At 35.7% G+C, this 20,828-nt stretch overlaps 1 protein-coding gene across 2 annotated transcripts; it reads left to right on the top strand.

Moving 5' to 3' along the window:
* The first annotated feature begins 8,320 nt into the window (after positions 1–8,320).
* On the top strand, positions 8,321–19,726 carry LOC107809382 (uncharacterized). Of its 2 annotated transcripts, XR_001653396.2 has the most exons (10): positions 8,321–8,809; positions 9,522–9,599; positions 15,319–15,996; positions 16,129–16,231; positions 16,813–16,913; positions 17,001–17,175; positions 18,389–18,559; positions 18,652–18,752; positions 19,293–19,516; positions 19,599–19,726. XR_001653396.2 is itself a non-coding variant. In XM_016633993.2 (9 exons), exons 1-9 carry the CDS (start codon positions 8,483–8,485, stop codon positions 19,353–19,355), a joined length of 1,797 nt encoding a protein of 598 aa, XP_016489479.2. In that variant the 5' UTR covers positions 8,321–8,482; the 3' UTR covers positions 19,356–19,726. The 2 variants fall into 2 exon arrangements, 1 of the variants encoding a protein (XP_016489479.2); XM_016633993.2 differs by having other exon boundaries at positions 19,293–19,726.
* Positions 19,727–20,828: the final 1,102 nt, after the last annotated feature.

Here is a 20,828-nt window from a genome sequence, read left to right as displayed (position 1 = left end):
AATCGCATAATCATTGGGTGATAGTTCCTTTAAGTTATAATCATTGTCGTTTCTTGCATTCATTACACATTTACGATATTACATTTTTCGTCTATCATAGTATACTGAACGCACTAATTAATGCTTTTATATTCTTCCCATTATACAAGAATCTTGTTCTATTTGGTCTGAAATTTATTAAGCTCAATTAAAATTCACCCCATTAATTTGTTATTAATTGATTTAGCAATTATTTGCTCAAACATGCCCCAAGGGAGATTAGAATCAAATCTAAACGAAAGCAAAAAAAATTGACGAAACTACTTAGCTAGTGTTTGGACAAAATTTAGTTGAAATTTAAAAAAGTTTTTTTAGATGAAACGAAAAATAATTTTTGAAAGTTGAAATTGTTTTTGGACATGCAATTTACTTAGAAAAAGTTAATTTTTTGTGAGTAGAAAACTTCAAAAACTACTCTAAAATTGTTTCTTGGATTTGAAGATTTTTTTTCAAGATCTGCTAAAAATGATTAAAATGTATAAACAAATAGATATTTGAAAACAAAATTTAAAAAAAGCTCTTAAATTTTATGGCCAAACGGGAGTTTAGTACGTGGGTAAATTGTACCCGTAAAATGTAGCAGAATGAATAAATTAAAGATATATTTAAACTGGTTCAAACACTATTACTATAAAAAAGACTTTATTTTAGACTATTACTTGAGGCAACAAAAAGAAACTCAAATTCCACAGCTGGCTTCTTCTAATTTCTTGACTAAAGTCACTAAGTTATATTCCCTCTGTTCATTTTTAGTTGTCAAGTATTTTAAAAATAAATTTTTATTTTTATTTATCACTTTTCACATATCAAGAGAAAAATAATTTATTATCCTGTTTTGTCCTTTACATTAATTATTCATTCCAAATTATTTTTCAAATTCATTAAGACTATATGAGTATCATGGTAAATTATGCACTTTATTTATTATTTTTTAAGGGGCGTGAAAAGTCCAAAATAAACAAGTAAAAGTGAACGGAGGGAGTATTTTGTAATGAGAAAGTCAATTTCTTCATTATCATGAGAGTCGTTGCACTATTTTTTGTAACAAAAAATTAGATTAACTTTTTCTTATAAAGTTATTACTAGTAGGATTGAAAGAGATATTTTCTATAATTTTTAGGCAAAGTTGAATAGGTTTTTGGTTACAAAAGAATTAGTTAGCGACTTTAAATAATACTTAGGTAAAGTTAAGTAACTTTTTATTAAAAAATATTATTTAGTAATTTTTTGTGGTATTTAAATAAAATTAAGTAATATTTGCATTACAAAAAATAATTTAATGACTTTGATACAATATAAATATAATAGACCATCTATAAAATTATACTAGCAATTTGCAAGAGTAAGGTTGCAGGAAATTCTTGCGCATCCTTCTATTTATCTCCTTCTAAATTTTGTATGACCCTAATTTTAATCTATACTATATTAAAATCAAGAAGTCCCTTAGCGAAATGTCGTTCATCTTTTTTACCCTTTAGAAATAAATTTCACACTAGACAAAATAGTCTTTCAATTATTTTCACGATATTTAGGACTTTAAAATTAATTCAAATTTTTTCTTATTAATTAATCTTCCTTATTTAAACTATATAGAAGATTCTAATAATTAGGAATCTAAATTCAACTAAGATTTTATTTTATATAATTTTTAATCAGACATAATAGGATTATTAATATCTTTCTCTCCAAATATTGTTAATGACATAATGAGACCTAATGTTTTGACCAACTTTTATATGAACTTTAAAAGTGCTTTTGGAATCTGTGTGTAAAAAACTTTCTCTCTCTAAATGCTCTCGGCGCATTTTAGCGTGAATAACTAAAATACGCCATCAGCCATGGGAGGAAGAGGACGACCTAAGAAAACTGTAACAAATATCCAACTAGCTGAATTCATAGCAACAACGAGTAGAAACAACGAATCAAACAAGTCTACACCAAACCAAGGCGCACAAAATTGAGATCTGGAGGTGATAACACCAAAGGCAGGAGTGATTGAAACAACGAGTGGTAGTAGGAGCTTGAATGAGCAATTTATGACTAAGCAAGCTGAAATTCAACAGAAAGTGGTACAAAACTCGAATAACACACGTAGTAAAAAAGGTGAAGGAGTACATGCAGAGGAAATTCGCATCGAGAAGCAACCGATCGTGATTGACACAAGTGCAGAGAAAGTAAATGAAGGTAAATCATGGGCAAATCTAGTTACTGGTAACACGTTTGCTGCTAGAGGAATGGGACTATCGTTTGTGGCACCAGTGATACAAAATGGTGAGAAAATTGTTGAATTGCAGAAAGAGGAAATTGAAAAGGAAGCTGAGAAGTGGAAAATAACAGTTATTATGTACGTGGTAGGAGATACACCAAGTATTGGAGCAATTGAGAGGTTTATTGCATCGCAATGGAACTTTGTATTAAAACCGAAGGTGTACTACCATAATGATGGTTTTTTTGTAGTGAGATTCAAAAATGAAGAGGAAATGAATGAAGTTCTATACTCAGGATCATGTACAATCCAAAATAGACCAGTAATCACTGAGGCATGGACAACAGACTTTGATTTCAATGAAGAGGTACTGAAAACTCTGTCGTTATGGATTAAACTACCAAATCTGCCTCTGAATTGTAGGGGAATGGATTCCCTGAGTCGTATAGGGAGTGGATTGGAAATTCCAATATGTGCAGATGAATGTACAACAAAGGTGGAAAGGATATCCTATGCTAGAATACTTGTAGAAATAAGCATTACTAAACCATTACCAACAAAGATAACAGTCAAGGATCCGAGTGGTAGGCAATTTGATCAATCAGTTGTCTATGATTGGAAGCCAACGTATTGTAGTACTTGCTTACAATTGGGACATAACTGCCAAACTAAACAAGCACAGCCTCAGATGAACAAGCAGCAAAAACAGAAGCAGGAATGGAAACCAAAAGAACAGGAGAAACAAGGAAGCACAATTCATAAGGCACAAGAAGCAGCAGAAAATACAGAACAAGTACCTAAAATGCAGAATACAATGAAAGTAACAACAGAGGAGAACAAAGGATGGCAAGCGGCAAAAGGAAAATAGCCACAAAGAATACTCATGCAACACTAGCAAGAGAAATAGTAGTGGGTAATAGATTTAATATTCTTAATGAAGCAAGCTTTAATGATCTAAACAAGGAAAATAGAGGGCAATGTAGTTATGGGGGAGGTATGAAAGATGGGATAACAAACAACATAGTGCAATGCAATTATTTACTTGGAATGTTAGGGGAATGAATAAGCTATATAAGCAAAAGGAGATGCAGAAGTTTATTAAAGAGCATAGTATTAGTATTATAGTTATTATAGAACATAGAGTACAAGAAACGTTTTCAAGGAAAATCATCCAAAAAATAGCTCCTAGATAGGACTGGTGTACAAACTATGATAGAGGAGGAAAGGGTAGAGTATGGGTAATATGTGGAATCCAGCAGAAATAAAATTCAATATAAAAGAAGCTAAACCAAAATACATACATGGAGAGGTAGTGGTACTGGACACAAGGCAAGAATTTGATTTCACAGCCATTTATGAGCTGCATACAGTGGAGGCAAGAAAAAGTCTATGGAGGAACTTAACAAACTGGAATCACTATAAGAGGAAACCATGGATATGTATGGGAGATTACAATGCAATAATGGCAATGTAGGATAGAACTAATGGCAGCACAATCCAAGAGAATGAAATAAGAGATTTCAAAGATTTCATAATAGATACAGGAATGTGTGAAATGAGGACTGTGGGCAGGGACTACACATGGACTAACTCACATGTATTTAGCAGAATAGATAGGGCTATCATAAATGCAGAATGGATAAATACCATGCCACAAGTAGATGCAGTGATTATGGATCCTTTATTCTCAGATCATTCCCCATTATGCGTCAAGATTGGAGATGAACAAAAGACCCCAAAGCCTTTTAGATTCTTCAATTGTCAGCATTAGGATTTCTTAGATGTAGTGGGGGAAGCATGGAATAAAACACCAAAAATAGGCAAAATAGCAGAAGTCTGGATAAAGTTGAAGGAAGTTAGATATGCACTAAAGAGGCTGAACACAAAAGAATTTCAAGTAGTAGATTTGAAGGTTAAAAATGCAAGGCAGAGGCTACAGGCGATACAAGGATAGATGGGAACTACAAGGGCATCAACACAGAGGTTTGAAGAAGAAAAAGATCTAACGCAGTAATTGGAGAAATGGACAATTATAGAGGAAAATATCTATAAACAGAAATACAGGAACCAGTAGCTGAAACTAGGGGGTCACAATACAACATTCTTCTTTGCTAGCATGAAGAATCGAGTAAATCAAAACAAGATTATAAGTTTGAGAAATACAGATGGTGAAATAATTCACTCTAGGGAAGCAATTGAAATGGAAATAGTGGGATTTTATAAAGGCCTATTGGGATCAGCAGCTGATAGCATACCAACCATTCAACCAGGCATCATGAAGGGGGCAATGTACTAGATAGGAAGCAATAGTTAAGACTAATTGAAAATGTTACTATAGAAGAGATTCAACATGATTTGAAGGGAATAGATGAACTAAAGGCCCCAAGATGTGATGGTTTCAACTCAAAGTTTTTCAAGAAAACATGGGGGATTATAGGGCAAGAAATATCTGAGGCAGTGCTCCAGTTCTTCAATAAAGCTGAAATGTACAAGCCTATTAATGTAACAACTGTCACTTTGATCCCTAAGATTCAGCACCCTTTAACTGTCAAAAATTTCAGACCTATTTCATGATGCACAGTTATATACAAGATCATCTCTAAAATCTTGACCAATAGATTGCAAGGGGTGATGGATCACCTAGTTGACAAAAGTCAATCTGGTTTTATTCCTAGAAGAGTCATAACAGATAACATAATCCTAAGTCATGAGTTGGTGAAAGGGTATGAGAGGAAAGGCATCTCTCCTAGATGTATGATAAAATTGGACCTGCAAAAGGCATATGATTCTATAGAATGAGATTCTTAGAACAAGGGCTGAACCAACTAGGAATGCCAGAGAAGTTTGTAAAATGGATCATGGTATGCATAAGAACTGTTTCATATTCCATTCTTATTAATGGAAAACCAATGGAACCATTTCAAGCAAGAAGAGGACTAAGGCAGGATGATTCATTGTCACCATTTTTATTTGTACTGGGTATGGAATATCTCACAAGGGGCTTTAAAACACTAAGGTATAAGCCAGACTTCAATTTTCATCTTAGGTGTGACAAGTTAAATATCATCCAACTGGGGTTTGCAGATGACCTGCTGCTATTCAGCAGAGGTGATACTATCTTCATTCAAATGGTGTTCAATTGTTTTATGGAATTCTCTAAGACATCTAGATTAAAAGCAAATACAGCAAAAATCTCCATTTATTTTGGAGGGGTCTCACAGAGTATACAGGAAAACATAGTGCAGGTAACTGGATTTAGCAAGGGAGAATTGCCATTCAAATATCTTGGAGTACCACTCAGCACTAAGAGGATATCTTTGATTCAATGCCAACCACTACTGGAGAAGATACTAGGCAGGATCACCTCATGGACTTCAAAGTTCTTATCTTATGCAGGCAGATTGCAACTGATCAAAACAGTTCTATTCTCCATATAAATCTATTGGTCACAGATCTTTGTTATCCCTAAGAAGATAATGAAGAAGATAGAAACAATATGCAGAACATTCTTGTGGACCGGAGGAACAGAGGCTTCAAAAAGAGCTTTAATTTCATGGGAAAAAGTGTGCTCACCAAAGACAGCATGAAGTTTCAATGTTATGGACATTCAGATATGGAATAAAGCTGCAATTTGCAAATTATTATGGAACTTGTGCAAGAAGAAGGACAAGTTATGGGTCCAATGGATCCATCTATATTACGGGAAGAAACAAGAAGTGTGGGATAGCAAACCAAGGAATGCATCATGGATAGTTCAGAAAATAATCAAAGCAAAGAGATACATAGAAGAAACATGAGTCAACATGAAGGAAGTAACATAATGGAACTACTTCTCTATCAAGAAGTGGTATAATAGCATGCGAGGGCAATATCAAAAGGTGTCATGGAGGCGACTAACATGCAACAATCTAGGAGCTCCAAAGTAGATCTTTGTACTGAATTTAGCTATACAAAACAGGCTCCTTACAAGAAGCAGACTACACAAATGAGGGATTGCAGACGAAGTAAGCTCTCCTTTATGTACTGAAGTAGAAGTGATTATTGATCATCTGTTGTTTAAATGTTGAATTGCTGGAGATATATGGAGCAAGCTACTACACTGACAAGGAATAATAAGAGCTCCGATGGAATGACAAAGGGAGATACAATGGGCAGAAAGCAAAGCAACTAGAAACAATGCACCTGCTCAAGTCTATAGATTGACTCTGGCATGTGCAGTGTACCACATATGGAATGACAGAAATAGAAGAGTATTCCAAGATCAGAAAAAACAGTGGAAATGATAGTGAGGCAAATTGTACTAGAGGTAGCAATAAGAGGATCGATGATTAGTAAGTCAAAAAAGAGAATAGCAGAAATAGATTACTTACTGTAAAGGAAGATAGAAGAAATGTAGAAGAGGGAATGGAACTGGAAATATCCTATTTCAGATAGAATTTTGTACATATTTGCTATTGGTAAATAAAATCATTTAATTACCAAAAAAAAGTGCTTTTGGAGTTTAATACGAGACAGTTAATTTTTTTTATTCTTCGCCTTTGAGGTGTATGATTATTAATATCTTTCTCTTCAAATATTACCAATAATCATGATACATCAGTAATGTACGTTCAATTTTACTTTTAGCCTTTTAAGAGTTTTGATCTAATTTCAAGTATAAATTTCTAGAAGTTTCAACTAACATGGCAATATAAATTCAAAATATAAATTAAGTTACAACAATACTACGTAAAACTGTAATGCAATTAATATTTTAAACTTCAGATAAACTAATATGTGTAAGACTTTGAAATAATTATAATTTTTTTTCTTCCTATTTTGAAAAATCATCATTAGCAGTGTGAACTCTTGAAATTTCAAAGTTGTCATTAGAACTCTTGAACGTGTCAAAAAGGGAATTTAGACTTAAACTAATATGAATATAGGTAAAAAAAAAATACACAAGAAAAGGTCCATTTAATGTATAAACTATTATTTTGATGAAATTTTAATGAACATATAAGAATACCTAAGTTGCATAGAATAAATTACACATATTAAAATCAGACATAATATGATTCATTCAGGAGATGTTAGGTGAGGTATAGCAACATAAAATATCTGTATCTTATATAATAAGATGTCACTAACTACAAATACTATATAACTAATTCAACTAATTAAATTCTTCATATTTACATGTTTAGAAGATATTAAATTTAACTATTATTTTATGTAATAGCATTCATTTTCGTAAGTTAAGCAAATATTATATTTAATTAATGTCAATCAATATTATCCAACAATATGTTCTTGTATACATTTAATATTAATTGACGCGATGTAGACGTGCAAACACGTACACTATGACTAGTAGCTAAAAACGACAGAGATGTGATCATTTATTTATTTTACCTTACTTTTTATAGCATGTTTCTCCTTCCCGTTAATTTCTGTTTAGCTTTTATTATTATTATTATTATTATTATTATTATTATTATTATTATTATTATTATTATTATTATTATTATTATTATCCTGTTAGTATATTGTTATAAAACTTAAATGCAAGGAATATAAGACATAAATTCTCAAGAGTTATGAATTATCAAGAAAATAGATAAGAATTTACTCTCAATATTATTACAACATAAGAATTAATAAGATTTTGATTCATTATTGTTCAACAAGATTGCTTGTGCGTTTTGTTTTCTTTTGCTTATATTGACTCTTTTTACGTTTTCTTTTTGTCAGTTCAATAATATAAAGTGACACTATTCTTGTTGTTTATCTTAGCCCCGGGCCTTAGATGCTGGTTATTGTTATTGCATATTATTTATTTTTTGATTTTTATGCTTCTATTACTCTTACGGTTTCTACTGGAGTTATTAATGAATTCTCTTTTCTTATTTTATTTTTTTTTTTTTTTTTTTCGTCTTTCTGAGCCGAAAGTCTATCGGAAACAGCCTCTCTGTCCCGATAAAGGCAAGGATAAAGTGTGCGTATACATTATCGTGTAGTTGTTGTTGTTGTAATAATATAAAGTGACAAAGGAATAAAAGTAAAAGCGTGGCATGACGTGTTCCTTTTATCTCAACACACACACAAAAAAAAAACAATCAAATTATACCAAAAAAAAAAGGCTTAGCATCTCAAACCTTCCAAAGTCAAAAACACACCTTCCCTTTCCAAAAGAGTAAAGATTATCAAACCAATTTCCTTATCCAATTAAAATTATTCGTTTCCCGAATTCCCAAAATGAGTTATCCAATTCAATCTGATATTCGGTCGGCGATTCAAATCGCCGCCGTCTTCCGCCACAGCCAGCACTACCGCCACCACCTTATTTATCACCGCCGGTTACTTCCACCCGCCGTTATTTCCTACCGCAACGCTCCGAGCTGCTGCTTTACGGTGAAATTTAGAGCTTTATCCACTAATAATAGCGATACTGCAATTCAACGTGCAGCAATCCAGAAGGTTTCCAATAAGCCACCTTTATGCACTGCCGATGAACTCCACTATGTATCCGTTAATAATTGTGATTGGAAACTTGCTCTCTGGCGCTACATTCCTCCTCCTCAGGTCCATTGTTTTTTTGTTTGAACTGTTTACTATTATTCTTACAAACCATAATATAGTACTCCCTTTGGTTTAATTTATATGGTGTATTTTGACTAGACACAAAGTTTAAGAAGTTGAAACTTGTGGTGTCAAGTACTCAAATATGTTATAACATTTGTGCAGTTTATAGGACTTTTTAATGTTGCCTTAAACATGACATAATGTTTGCATGACTATAAAAGTTTGTCATTACGGGTAAAATGAGAAGTTTAAGTTAAATTATTTCCCAATTTAGGAATGTGCTATTCTTTTTAGAATGAACTAACGAGGAAGTAGGGCCATTCTTTTTTGGAATGGAGGGAGTAGTACTCTGTTTCAAATTTAAATGACATTTTTTAAGAACATATTTGACACGTTTTCATTTCTATAATACTTCAAAGTCTTTGAGCTGTTCAAATTTTAAATTTTGTTATCAATCATATATGGTCATATAGAATAGGTCCTAATTTTATGAAATTAAGATATTTAGAATATTTGACATCATTCTATCTCAACATTTTAAAACTAATGAAACTATTATAGTTTTAAATCCGGTGTCCTATCAAATACTGTTATATAAAATGGAATCGAGGGAGTGGTAAACTAAGAAGGTTTTAGATTTCTGTTACATGCAATTTTAATTTAAGGATTTGAGCTTTGCATTAAGGGTGTGCAATTTTTTTAATGACAACAGGCTCCGAAGAGAAATCATCCCCTGCTTCTCTTGTCTGGCGTGGGGACTAATGCTATTGGATATGATCTTGCTCCTGGGGTATTATACTCGTCTTCTTCCTCCCATTCTTTGCCTCTTCTTCTGTTTTGTTGTATGTGCAATGTTGCATAAAGATAATAGTTAGGGACATTTAATCTGCGGATTCATGCCTGTATAGGTTGAACTGGAGAATCTTGATTGATATTTCATTGATAGTCACGTTGAATAGATCATAATGATACAAACATGGAATGTGTATATCGTCAGTGCTTAGGGGATATGTCAGGTTTTGTTAAAGAATCACTCTTTATCTCGTGTATGTATATAAACTTACAGCATTGAATCCGTGGAATGGCTTTTGTTTCTGAATCTGGTAGACTTCTATGGCATGCTCAAATTTGTCAAATTTAACACTGGATTTGATGTCGTTCTTTCCTTAAATGTCTGAAAGGACAGAAGTTCCATCTTCTCTTGCTAGTTTTCCCATACTTTATGTTGCGGAAGCCAAATGTATAGAGTGTGAATAAGTCACAACTACTATACCAAAAATTATGACAGCCACCAAATAATAAATAAGACAATAAAGCAATAATAAAGGGAACACCAGAATTTACGAGGTTCGGCTAATTCTGCCTACTCCTCGGACACAACCAAATATTTTATTCCACTCCAAAATACAAGTGAAATAATACTAAAGAGAGAAGATACAAATGCCTTAAACAGATGAGAAGGCAAATGAGAGGTGTGTCTCAATCCTAAACATTAGGCCTTCTTTTATAGGGGAAAAATCCCCTCCAAACTTAACTCCCAACCAATGTGGGACTTTGGCATTTTGCCAAACTTCAACAAATCTCCACCTTGGCAAAATTCCACATTTTCAATTCTCTCTCAATAACAAATTTTGGTTGTGTCTTCATCTTCAATCTTCAGTGTTCAACAATGTTGATGAAATCCAAACAATGTTGAAACTTGACCGCAGTCACCACCTTTGTCAGCATATCAGCAGGATTCTCTGTAGTATGAATTTTCTTCACCGTGACTCCACCTTCTTCTATGATTTCTCGTACGAAATGATACCGAACATCAATGTGCTTCGTCCTTGCATGATAAACTTGGTTCTTTGCTAATTGAATAGCACTTTGACTATCACAAAAAATTGTGATACCTTTTTGTTCAACACCAAGCTCCTTTAGCAATCCTTGAAGCCAAATTGCCTCTTTCACAGCATCTGTAATAGCCATGTACTCTGCCTCTGTTGTAGACAAAGCAACTGTTGACTGCAAAGTAGACTTCCAACTAACTGGTGCCTTTGCAAAAGTAAACACATAACCAGTAGTTGATCTTCGTTTGTCCATATCACCCGCAAAATCTGAGTCACAATATCCAACTACAGACTGATTGTCTTCCTGCTCAAAAACTAACCCGACATCTACAGTATTATGAATATACCGTAGAATCCACTTCACAGCTTGCCAATGCTCCTTCCTGGATTGTGCATATATCTGCTAATAACTCCAACAGCTTGTGAAATGTCAGGCCTTGTGCAAACCATTGCATACATCAAGCTACCAACAACATTTGCGTATGGTACCTTTGACATATACTCTCGTTCAGCTTCATCCATTGGCGACATAGTAGTACTTAGCTTAAAATGGGAAGCAAGTGGAGTACTAACTGGCTTAGTCTTGTCATCTATGCCAAAACGTTGAAGTACTCTCTTCAAATATTCCTTTTGAGATAAACAGAGTTTCTTTGAACGTCTATCTCTAATTATCTCCATGCCAAGAATTTTCTTTGCCTCACCCAAATCCTTCATCTCGAACTCCTTCTTCAGTTGAATCTTCAACTTATCAATTTCTTCCGAATTCTTAGAAGCTATCAACATATCATCAACATATAGGAGAAGATATACAAAGGAACCATCTTTAAGCTTGTGCAAATACACACAATGATCGTATTTGCTTCTCTTATACCCTTGCCGCAACATAAACTCGTCAAATCGCTTGTACCATTGTCTAGAAGATTGTTTCAATCCGTACAACGATTTTTCAAGTTTGCACACCATATTTTCTTTTCCAGCAACTTTGAATCCTTCTGGCTGAGTCATGTAGATTTCCTCCTCCAAGTTTCCATGTAAAAACGCAGTTTTTACATCCATCTGAACTAGTTCCAAATCCAATTGTGCTACCAAAGCCAACATAATTCTAATGGAGGAATGTTTTACAACTGGAGAAAACACTTCATTGTAATCAATTCCTCCTTTTGAGCATATCCTTTGGCCACCAATCTTGCTTTGTAGCGAACATCTACTTGGTTAGGAAATCCTTCCTTCTTTGCAAATACCCATTTGCACCCAATTGCTTTCTTTCCCTTCGGGAGATTGGCCAATCTCCATGTATGATTCTGATGAAGGGACTGTATCTCATCATTCATGGCAATCCTCCACTTATCTTCTTCTGAACTTTGAACAGCGTCTTTATAAGTAGTAGGAACATCATCAGCTACAATTGAGGTTGCACAAGCAACCGTCTCTATGAGACGAACATGTTTCGTTATTGTTCTTTTTGGCCTGCTGGTTGCTATTGATTCAAGTTGTTGTTGAGATTCCTGAGTTGGAATCTCCTCTACTGGCTCTCCTTCCAGAGGGTAATCTTCATTTGTTTCCTCCTCTGCTTCTTGTGTAGGAAAAATAAATTTTCCCTCAAACTCCACCTGCTTAGAAGCACCTTCATTTTGTTTGGTATCTTCTGTTACCTTATTTACCATAGCAAATTCATCAAAGGTAACATCTCTGCTGAATATTACTTTCTTTGTCATAGGGCACCATAAGCGATATCCTTTGACTCCAGAAGTAATTCCCATAAAAATAGCCTTCTTTGCCCTTGGATCCAATTTTGACTCCGTCACATGATAATATGCAGTTGAGCCAAACACGTGCAAAGAGTTATAATCTACAGCAGGTTTTCCGTACCATTTTTCAAATGGTGTTTTGCCATCAATAGCAGCAGATGGTAGACGATTAATGAGGTGGCATGCATATGTAATTGCCTCAGCCCAAAATTCTTTGCCCAAGCCAGCATTGGACAACATACACCGTACCTTCTCCAGCAAGGTCCGGTTCATACGTTCTGCCACTCCATTCTGTTGTGGTGTATGTCTAACAGTGAAGTGTCGGACGATGCCATCATTTTCACAGACCTTATTGAAATGATCATTTTTGTATTCACCTCCATTGTCTGTGCGAATACACTTGATCCTCCTGCCTGTTTGATTCTCCACCATCGTCTTCCATTTGAGAAAAATTTCCAGCACTTCATCTTTGTTTTTCATTGTATACACCCACACTCTTCGAGAAAAATCATCAACAAAGGTTACAAAATAGTGCTTCCCACCCAATGAAGGTGTTTTGGAAGGACCCCAAACATCAGAGTGTACATAATCCAAAATGCCTTTAGTATTATGGATCGCTGTACCAAATTTAACCCTTGTCTGTTTCCCTTTGACACAATGCTCACAAAACTCCAAGTTGCAAGCCTTTACTCCTTTTAACAATCCTTGATCTGATAGAGTTTTCAAGGATTTTCCTCCAGCATGTCCCAAGCGCATGTGCCATAGCTTGGTTGCTTCTGCCTCTTTGTCGTCACTGGATGTCACTGTCGCTGTCCCAATAACTGTACTGCCACGATAGCGGTACATATTATTATTCTTCCGATTAGCCTTCATTACCACTAGTGCACCGGAGCATACTCTCATCACTCCATTTTCTGCAATGATTTTGAACCCTTTTGATTCTAGGGCTCCCACAGAGATGAGATTCTTCTTCAAATCCGGTACATATCGAACATCTATCAATGTTCTGATCATTCCATCATGGTTCCTTAATCGTATTGAACCAATGCCATATGAGGTAAGAGGGCTGTTATCCGCTGTGTGGACGACTCCATATTCTCCTTCTTGAAATTCCACGAACCAGTCCCTGTTGGGACACATATGATAGCTACAAGCCGAGTCCATCAACCATATGTCTGAAGATGTTGATGACTCTGTTGTAACTAATGAGAAGTCTGAATCATCACAATCAGCTACATTTGAATCCATAATGGCCTTTCCATTGTTATGTTTGGCCTTATTCTTCAACTTCGGACAGTCTTTCTTCTAGTGCCCTTTTTCTCGGCAAAAGGCACATTCATCTTTGCTGGGTCTGGATCTTGACTTGGATCTTCCCTTCTTTGTCCTCGTTTGATTTTGAGGACGACCCCTCACAAATAGTGCTTCTCCTTCTCCGCCCTTCTGTTTTTCTCGCTTTCTTTGTTCATAGCTGTACAAAGCCGAACAAACTTCTCTGAGAGAAACTTCGTCATTTCCATGGAGTAGAGTAGTTTCAAGGTGCTCGTACTCATCAGGAAGTGACGCCAACAACATCAAGGCCAAGTCACCATCATCATAAGTTGTATCCATATTTTGCAAATCTGTAACCAACTTATTGAAACTGGTGATATGTTCATTCATCGTGGTACCAGGAACATAGGTGAAGTGAAACAGTCTCTTCTTCATGTACAATTTATTTTGACTGTTTTTCTTCAAAAATTTATCCTCCAGTGCTTTCCATAATTTACATGCAGAAGTTTCCTTTGTGTATGGATATTTCTGCTCTCTAGCAAGGTAGGATCGAATGGTACCGCAAGCAACACGGTTGATAATTCTCCAATCTTCTTCTCCAATAACATCTGGTTTCTTTTCTTCAATGGCCAGATCTAGCCCTTGTTGAAAAAGGACATCTAGAACCTCGCCTTGCCACATCCCAAAATGTCCGGACCCGTCAAATATTTCGACCGCAAATTTCGCATTTGACACAATTCTTGTCATAAGCGAAGATGCCAATGATGACGTATTGTTGACACTTGATGTAGATTCTTCTTGTTTATTGTCTCCCATCTTTGACACAAATATTATTTAATAGCTGACGACACAAATCAAGATTATTTCCTTTCTGGTGTGGAAGATCAGACTAAGCTGCAACCACAGAGCATACTCAGACAGAACCTTGACTCAGTTACCAAGATAAATCTTTTCTGATGTGGAAGATCAGACTATGCTGCAACCACAGAGCATACTTAGACAGTACCTTGGCTCTGATACCAATTGTTGCGGAAGCCAAATGTATAGAGTATGAATAAGTCACAACTACTATACCAAAAATTATGACAGCCACCAAATAATAAATAAGACAATAAAGCAATAATAAAGGGAACACCAAAATTTACGAGGTTCGGCTAATTCTGCCTACTCCTCGGACACAACCAAATATTTTATTCCACTCCAAAATACAAGTGAAATAATACTAAAGAGAGAAGATACAAATGCCTTAAACAGATGAGAAGGCAAATGAGAGGTGTGTCTCAATCCTAAACATTAGGCCTTCTTTTATAGGGGAAAAATCCCCTCCAAACTTAACTCCCAACCAATGTGGGACTTTGGCATTTTGCCAAACTTCAACAGTCGTTCTTTCCTTAAATGTCTGAAAGGACAGAAGTTCCATCTTCTCTTGCTAGTTTTCCCATACTTTATGCATTTCAAGCATATAAAATTTGAGTAGTCTAATATGTAATTTCTCTTTCCTTTTAGTTGAAAACTGGCTTGTTTTGAATCTGAGCAAAAGTTGAGTTCTTCTTAGTATGGCGGACTGCTGTAATTACTTTCTAGAAGTCTTACATAATAATTGGGGATCAGGAATAAAGTTATTTAATCATGGTCTTTACTTATAAAACTTTTTGTGCAGTCATCTTTTGCCCGTTACATGTCTGGGGAAGGATTTGACACTTGGGTTCTTGAACTTCGAGGAGCTGGGTTGAGTGTGCAGGAGTCAGATGCCACAAACATTGAGAAGTCTGCGAACACGGTTTCAGAACAGATGGAAGCTGCCGCTGATAATGCTACTGAGAAAGCTCTTTCTGCAGCACAACAGTCAACAGATGTCCAGAGTACCTTAGAAGAGTCTGACATAGCTGTGGTCAAAGAAGAACCCACTGCTATTTCAACAATGTGGGATGAGTCGAGAGTAGTGAACCAGCTTACAGAAACATTTATGCTCTTGTCAGAGAGAGTCTCTGGCTTCCTTAATGAAAGCCAGTCAAGGATTATGTCTGCTAAATTATTTGATCAAATATCAAAATTGTTAGAGGATTCATTTCTTTATGAACGCTTTAATGAGACAAGAGGGAAGTTGTTAAGTCTGCTGGAGTCAAGGCAAAACTCTGCAGTTGCTGACCAAATAAAGGATCTTAGCCAAAAGCTAGTAAATATCATTGAAGAAGGTCAACGTTCTGTCTCACCACCATTAGTTGATCTGCATGAACGGCTAACCACTACCATAGAAGATTTCCAGAAACAGCTTGACTTGATTGTCAAGTATGATTGGGACTTTGATCATTACCTGGAAGAGGATGTTCCTGCTGTGGTGAGGTGACAGATCTCCATATTGTAGAATGACACAACCAAAATTTTGTTTGAAATTTGGAACTTCTTTTACCCTTTTAGTGTTCTTTTTTATTCTGATGAGTTATTGATAATTATTTTATTTCCATTCTAGATGGAATACATAAAGGCCCAAACTGCACCAAAAGATGGTAAACTTCTTGCCATTGGACATTCTATGGGAGGAATATTGCTGTATGCTAGGCTATCACAGTGTGGTAAGATTCATTTCTTGTTTATATAAAATTAACGATGTTACCCATTGGTGATATGGCAGGCCTAGTAATGAGCCACTTAAGATAGACTAATTAACGTGCTAGAGTCTTGAAATATTGACAAGGAGTCCTTCCTGTAGTTGCAATTGGTAAGAAACAGTAATATTCAAATGTTAATTAAATAAAGAAACAGTATATTTCAAGAACTTATTCCTAGAACCTGCCAGAGTTGGATGATAACACATGTTTCAAAAGATCAAATAAATCCTGTGAAATTGTTAAGAAGTCTCTTAGATTTTCATTCATTGGATATACTATGAACTGTATTGGACAATATGGAAATCTTAAGTTGGACGGTAACCCATGTTTCATGAAGAGACTCGTTACTGATTTCTCTTCTCTACCTTTTCTTTCAACGTGAACATATCTGAATCAAATATTTAGAATTTGATTAGTCCTCCATTCCTTTGATTTCTGTTAATGGGCACAATCTCAGAAAAAATATTTTCAGACTTCTGATTTCTTCTGGGAATCAAAATAGATATGAGTGAATTTTTATTTGTTTCTGGTTTGACCTTGGAAAGGATTGGAAGGAAGAGAGACTGGATTAGCTGCTATTGTAACTTTGGCTTCATCACTGGATTACACATCTTCGAAGTCGGCACTCAAACTGCTCCTACCCCTTGTAAGCAGAAAATAAATGTTTTCAACTCTTGTTATGCAGCAGAAAGCCCTTCCTGCGTATTCCTATATTTATTTACCTTTGCTGCAGGCTGATCCTGCCCAGGCTCTCAATGTACCTGTTGTTCCTTTAGGGGCATTACTCGCTGCAGCCTATCCTCTTTCATCTCGCCCTCCTTATGTGTTGTCTTGGCTTAATGATATGATATCAGCTACAGACATGATGCATCCAGAGTTGCTGAAAAAGCTTGTCTTGAATAACTTCTGTAAGTGCTCACATGGGCAATAAGTAGACATTTGCTTTTTCACTAATTGTGAACTGTACAAATTTATGATCATCTTGTTTTATTACTGATTTATATGGAGAGCAGGCAAGGTTCATGTTTCATGACTTAGGTTATGGATATTTAGAGTATGAAATTTAGAGACAATCAGTATGAGAAACTTATATGTTCTGAAGAATGATTCAATGACACCATCTGGCTATGGCCCAAGTTCCTGTCTGCAATGTTTGCGTACCAATTGTAGCATGTATGGCTTTTAAAATCGTTTTGTTCCTCTCCGCCTCTGTCTGGATGATATGTTGATTATGAGTTGAACTAATCTTCCATATTTCATATACCTTCTCATGCGTTCTGTTAGGATAGCAAATGTACTCATTGTTGCTAGTATCTCATCTCTCATGATAGTCATATAGTAATACAAGGAAGATCAGCCGAAGTTTGAGGTTGATCTTTGGCAAGCCAAATGTGAATTTTGATTTGTAATTTGGCCTTATCGACTTCTTATTAATGAAGGTAGTAAGTGAAGACTAATTATGTCAAATTTGATTCTTATTCTTATTTGTCGGCCTAAAGTATGAGCAAGGGAGGACTGTTGACATCTTCAGATGGAATGAGAGAAGTACGTCAACTAAACATCAGCTGTATAGTCCATTTCCAGCTAGATATTTTTATCTTTTGTCAACGAGCTGCATATATCAATATCTTTATTTGACTCTTTGGTCTACGAGATATTGACTCTTTTCTCCCACGAGTTCTACTCCCTGCATAGTTGTTCTCATGACACTGTGGAATGATGTTGATATATTATCTTCATTTGGAAGTATGTTACCATCAAAGTAAGGGATAGTTGATCCTTTTCTGGTTTATATAGGCTGTAGTATGAGGATAAAAGGGTATCCCGGTGCACTAAGCTCCCGCCATGCGTGGGGTTCGGGGAAGGGCAAGACTTCAAGGGTCTATTGTACGCAGCCTTAACCTGCATTTCTGCAAGAGGCCGTTTCCACGGCTTGAACCCGTGACCTCTTGGTCACATGGCAACAACTTTACCAGTTACGCGGACTGTAGTCTGAGGTTGATTCAGGAATTTCACTTGCGTTTGTTAGAGAGTTTCTTTAGATGATCACGACTGTCTCTATGTTTCTTAAGATTTCACATGAAGCTTTTACTCTAAATTTTCTAATAGATCTTCTGGCAGGTACTATTCCTGCTAAACTTATTTTGCAGTTGACTACAGCTTTTCGAGAAGGAGGACTCCGCGACAGAAGTGGTAAAATTTTCTACAAGGATAATCTTCACAAAAGCAATGTACCCGTGCTGGCTCTTGCTGGAGATAAAGACCTAATCTGCCCACCAGAAGCAGTGTATGGTATGTTTCATAGTACTTTGGCGCTCATTGTTCTGTCTGAGGATGGTAGGCTTTCTAACAATTCTTCTCTTGCAACATATTGGCTCAAGCAGAAACTGCAAAGCTCATCCCGGAGCACTTGGTTACCTACAAAGTATTGGGGGATGCTAATGGTCCGCATTTTGCTCATTATGACTTAGTGGGAGGACGCATGGTATGTAAAACTTTAATAACTTGCTTGCTTCTTTTGGAATACATAAAGGAGAACAGAATACAATATAAGGAAGGAACTATATGGGTGATACTAACTGATTGGATTTGAACTAGTTAATTGTGTGGGAATAAATGTGAGTTTTAGAGGAACCTTAATTTGATTTGAATGGCAAATTATTTTGTATTAGAATGAGATGAACCTGAATAGTCCAGATTGGATATGGACGATTCTATAACCAACCCCTACTGATTTAGGATTGAGGCGCAGTTGATTGATTGATTGATAGATGAAGTACAAAAGGATGGTGAAGAATAGAAAGATGCTGGAAGACGAGAGTTGCCTAGTTACATTGGGATACACCTTTCATGTTTTTTGTTTTCTTATGCAAACCGGAAGAGTTAAATATACCTAGAATAGAGAATACATTATAAGTTATTTACTTTCTCAACTCCGTGAAATAGGCATCTTTCCCATGTGCTTTGTTAATATTTTTTCCATTTGTTGTTGCATAACAGCTTTTACTCTTCCTGGTGTCTGCAGGCTGCAGAACATGTATATCCTTGTATAATCCAATTTTTAAGCCGGTATGATGAGACCAGCTAATGCCTGCACTCTAGTTTTGACCATTCTTTGGGCAGCGAGCTCCATATTCTTTGGTGTCAAATCTGCTTGCCCTGAGCCATTCATCACTCGCATCTGGGGAAGCTTGTTAACAAGGGAGCTAAGCTTAATTATCTGACTAGTTGATCTCTCCGTTGCTACATGTATAAAATACCTAAGTGTGTGGTCTTCTCTTTGCTCTTTCTGTACCCTCTATTGTATTTAAGGACCTTGTTTATATTGTAGGGAGTACATATACAAGTCCCTGAACCTGAGGAAGGCTCATGTCAAGGAAGGAATTTGACACATATTTATACCATACCTCAATTGTAATGTGTATTTAGTTGCTCAGCATTTAACTTTTTACAGGTTGCTTCTTTCTCTTTTGCTTACTGCTATATATTTTCCAATTATCTCTTGGTTCTTTATTTTTCCTGGCAAAATGTAAAGAGACCCTTTCAATTAGAAGGGGAGAAAGTAACTATTGAAGTTAGTCACACTGGAAATAGGACAGGATTCTATCACACGAAGCTGAAGTATTCAATGAGATAACAAATATACAAATGTTTAGTACTATTTGCCAAGGGTTGGTGATCATATCCGTTTGTCTTATTTGCTTAATTGCGCTAACAGTTTTCTCTTCCAGGAAAAAACCATACATTCAATTAGATTAACGAGGGTTCTTAGGGTATGTTTTATATCTATCATTGAACTCGCAAGACAGGAATATCGAGGCTTAAAAAGTAGTTTTTGCTAGTTTTTCTGGTTCTAATAGGAGGTAACTTCGTTCCTTAGCCTCTACCACATGCTTTTACCCCCTATCACTTGCCTTATTTAATTGCTTGTTGGTGGCATGTTCTTTTTGCTAAACTCTATTTTTCCTAGTGTCAAAATCACAGAAATGTTATCACACCTCAATTGCATATATCTAGTAACAAGAAGATTACAAATGGAAATATCGACAAATTCTTGTGGAGTTCCCTTAGAATGATGAGAGAATGTTACTCATGGGGAGTAATGGACATTTTTCATCATAAGTCGCAGCCTCAGTTGCAATTGCTGTTAGGAAGAGGGATATGCATTTGTTTGGACAGAAATGACCCTTGAGTGCTGGAGCAAAGATGAAGATTAAACCAACCGTGCCATCTATGCAAATTCATGTAATTCTATAGCAAAAAAACAAATCGAAATAATGGATTCATTTTTGATGGCGAACTATTTCGAAAAACCAAGAAGTTTCTCTTTTCTTAAGTTAAATATTTGTTGAAAGTTATTTTGTATGTGGTCTAAATCGGAGAGCTCGATTTCGAAAACTTGATCATACCCCGATCTCGAGTTTGGAAGCTCGAAGTAAGAATCGAGCCTGGCCGGGATATGCGCACCTTGAGAAGTAAATCAGAGACTTGTCATGATCTGCCTCGAGGACAATACAATTTCGATGACACTCAAGAAAGAGCGGAAATTTCTCAAGGACAC

Source organism: Nicotiana tabacum, chromosome 16, assembly GCF_000715075.1.
Source record: "Nicotiana tabacum cultivar K326 chromosome 16, ASM71507v2, whole genome shotgun sequence".
Classification (NCBI taxonomy): Eukaryota; Viridiplantae; Streptophyta; class Magnoliopsida; order Solanales; family Solanaceae; genus Nicotiana; species Nicotiana tabacum.
This window is presented reverse-complemented; position numbering and strand designations above follow the sequence as displayed.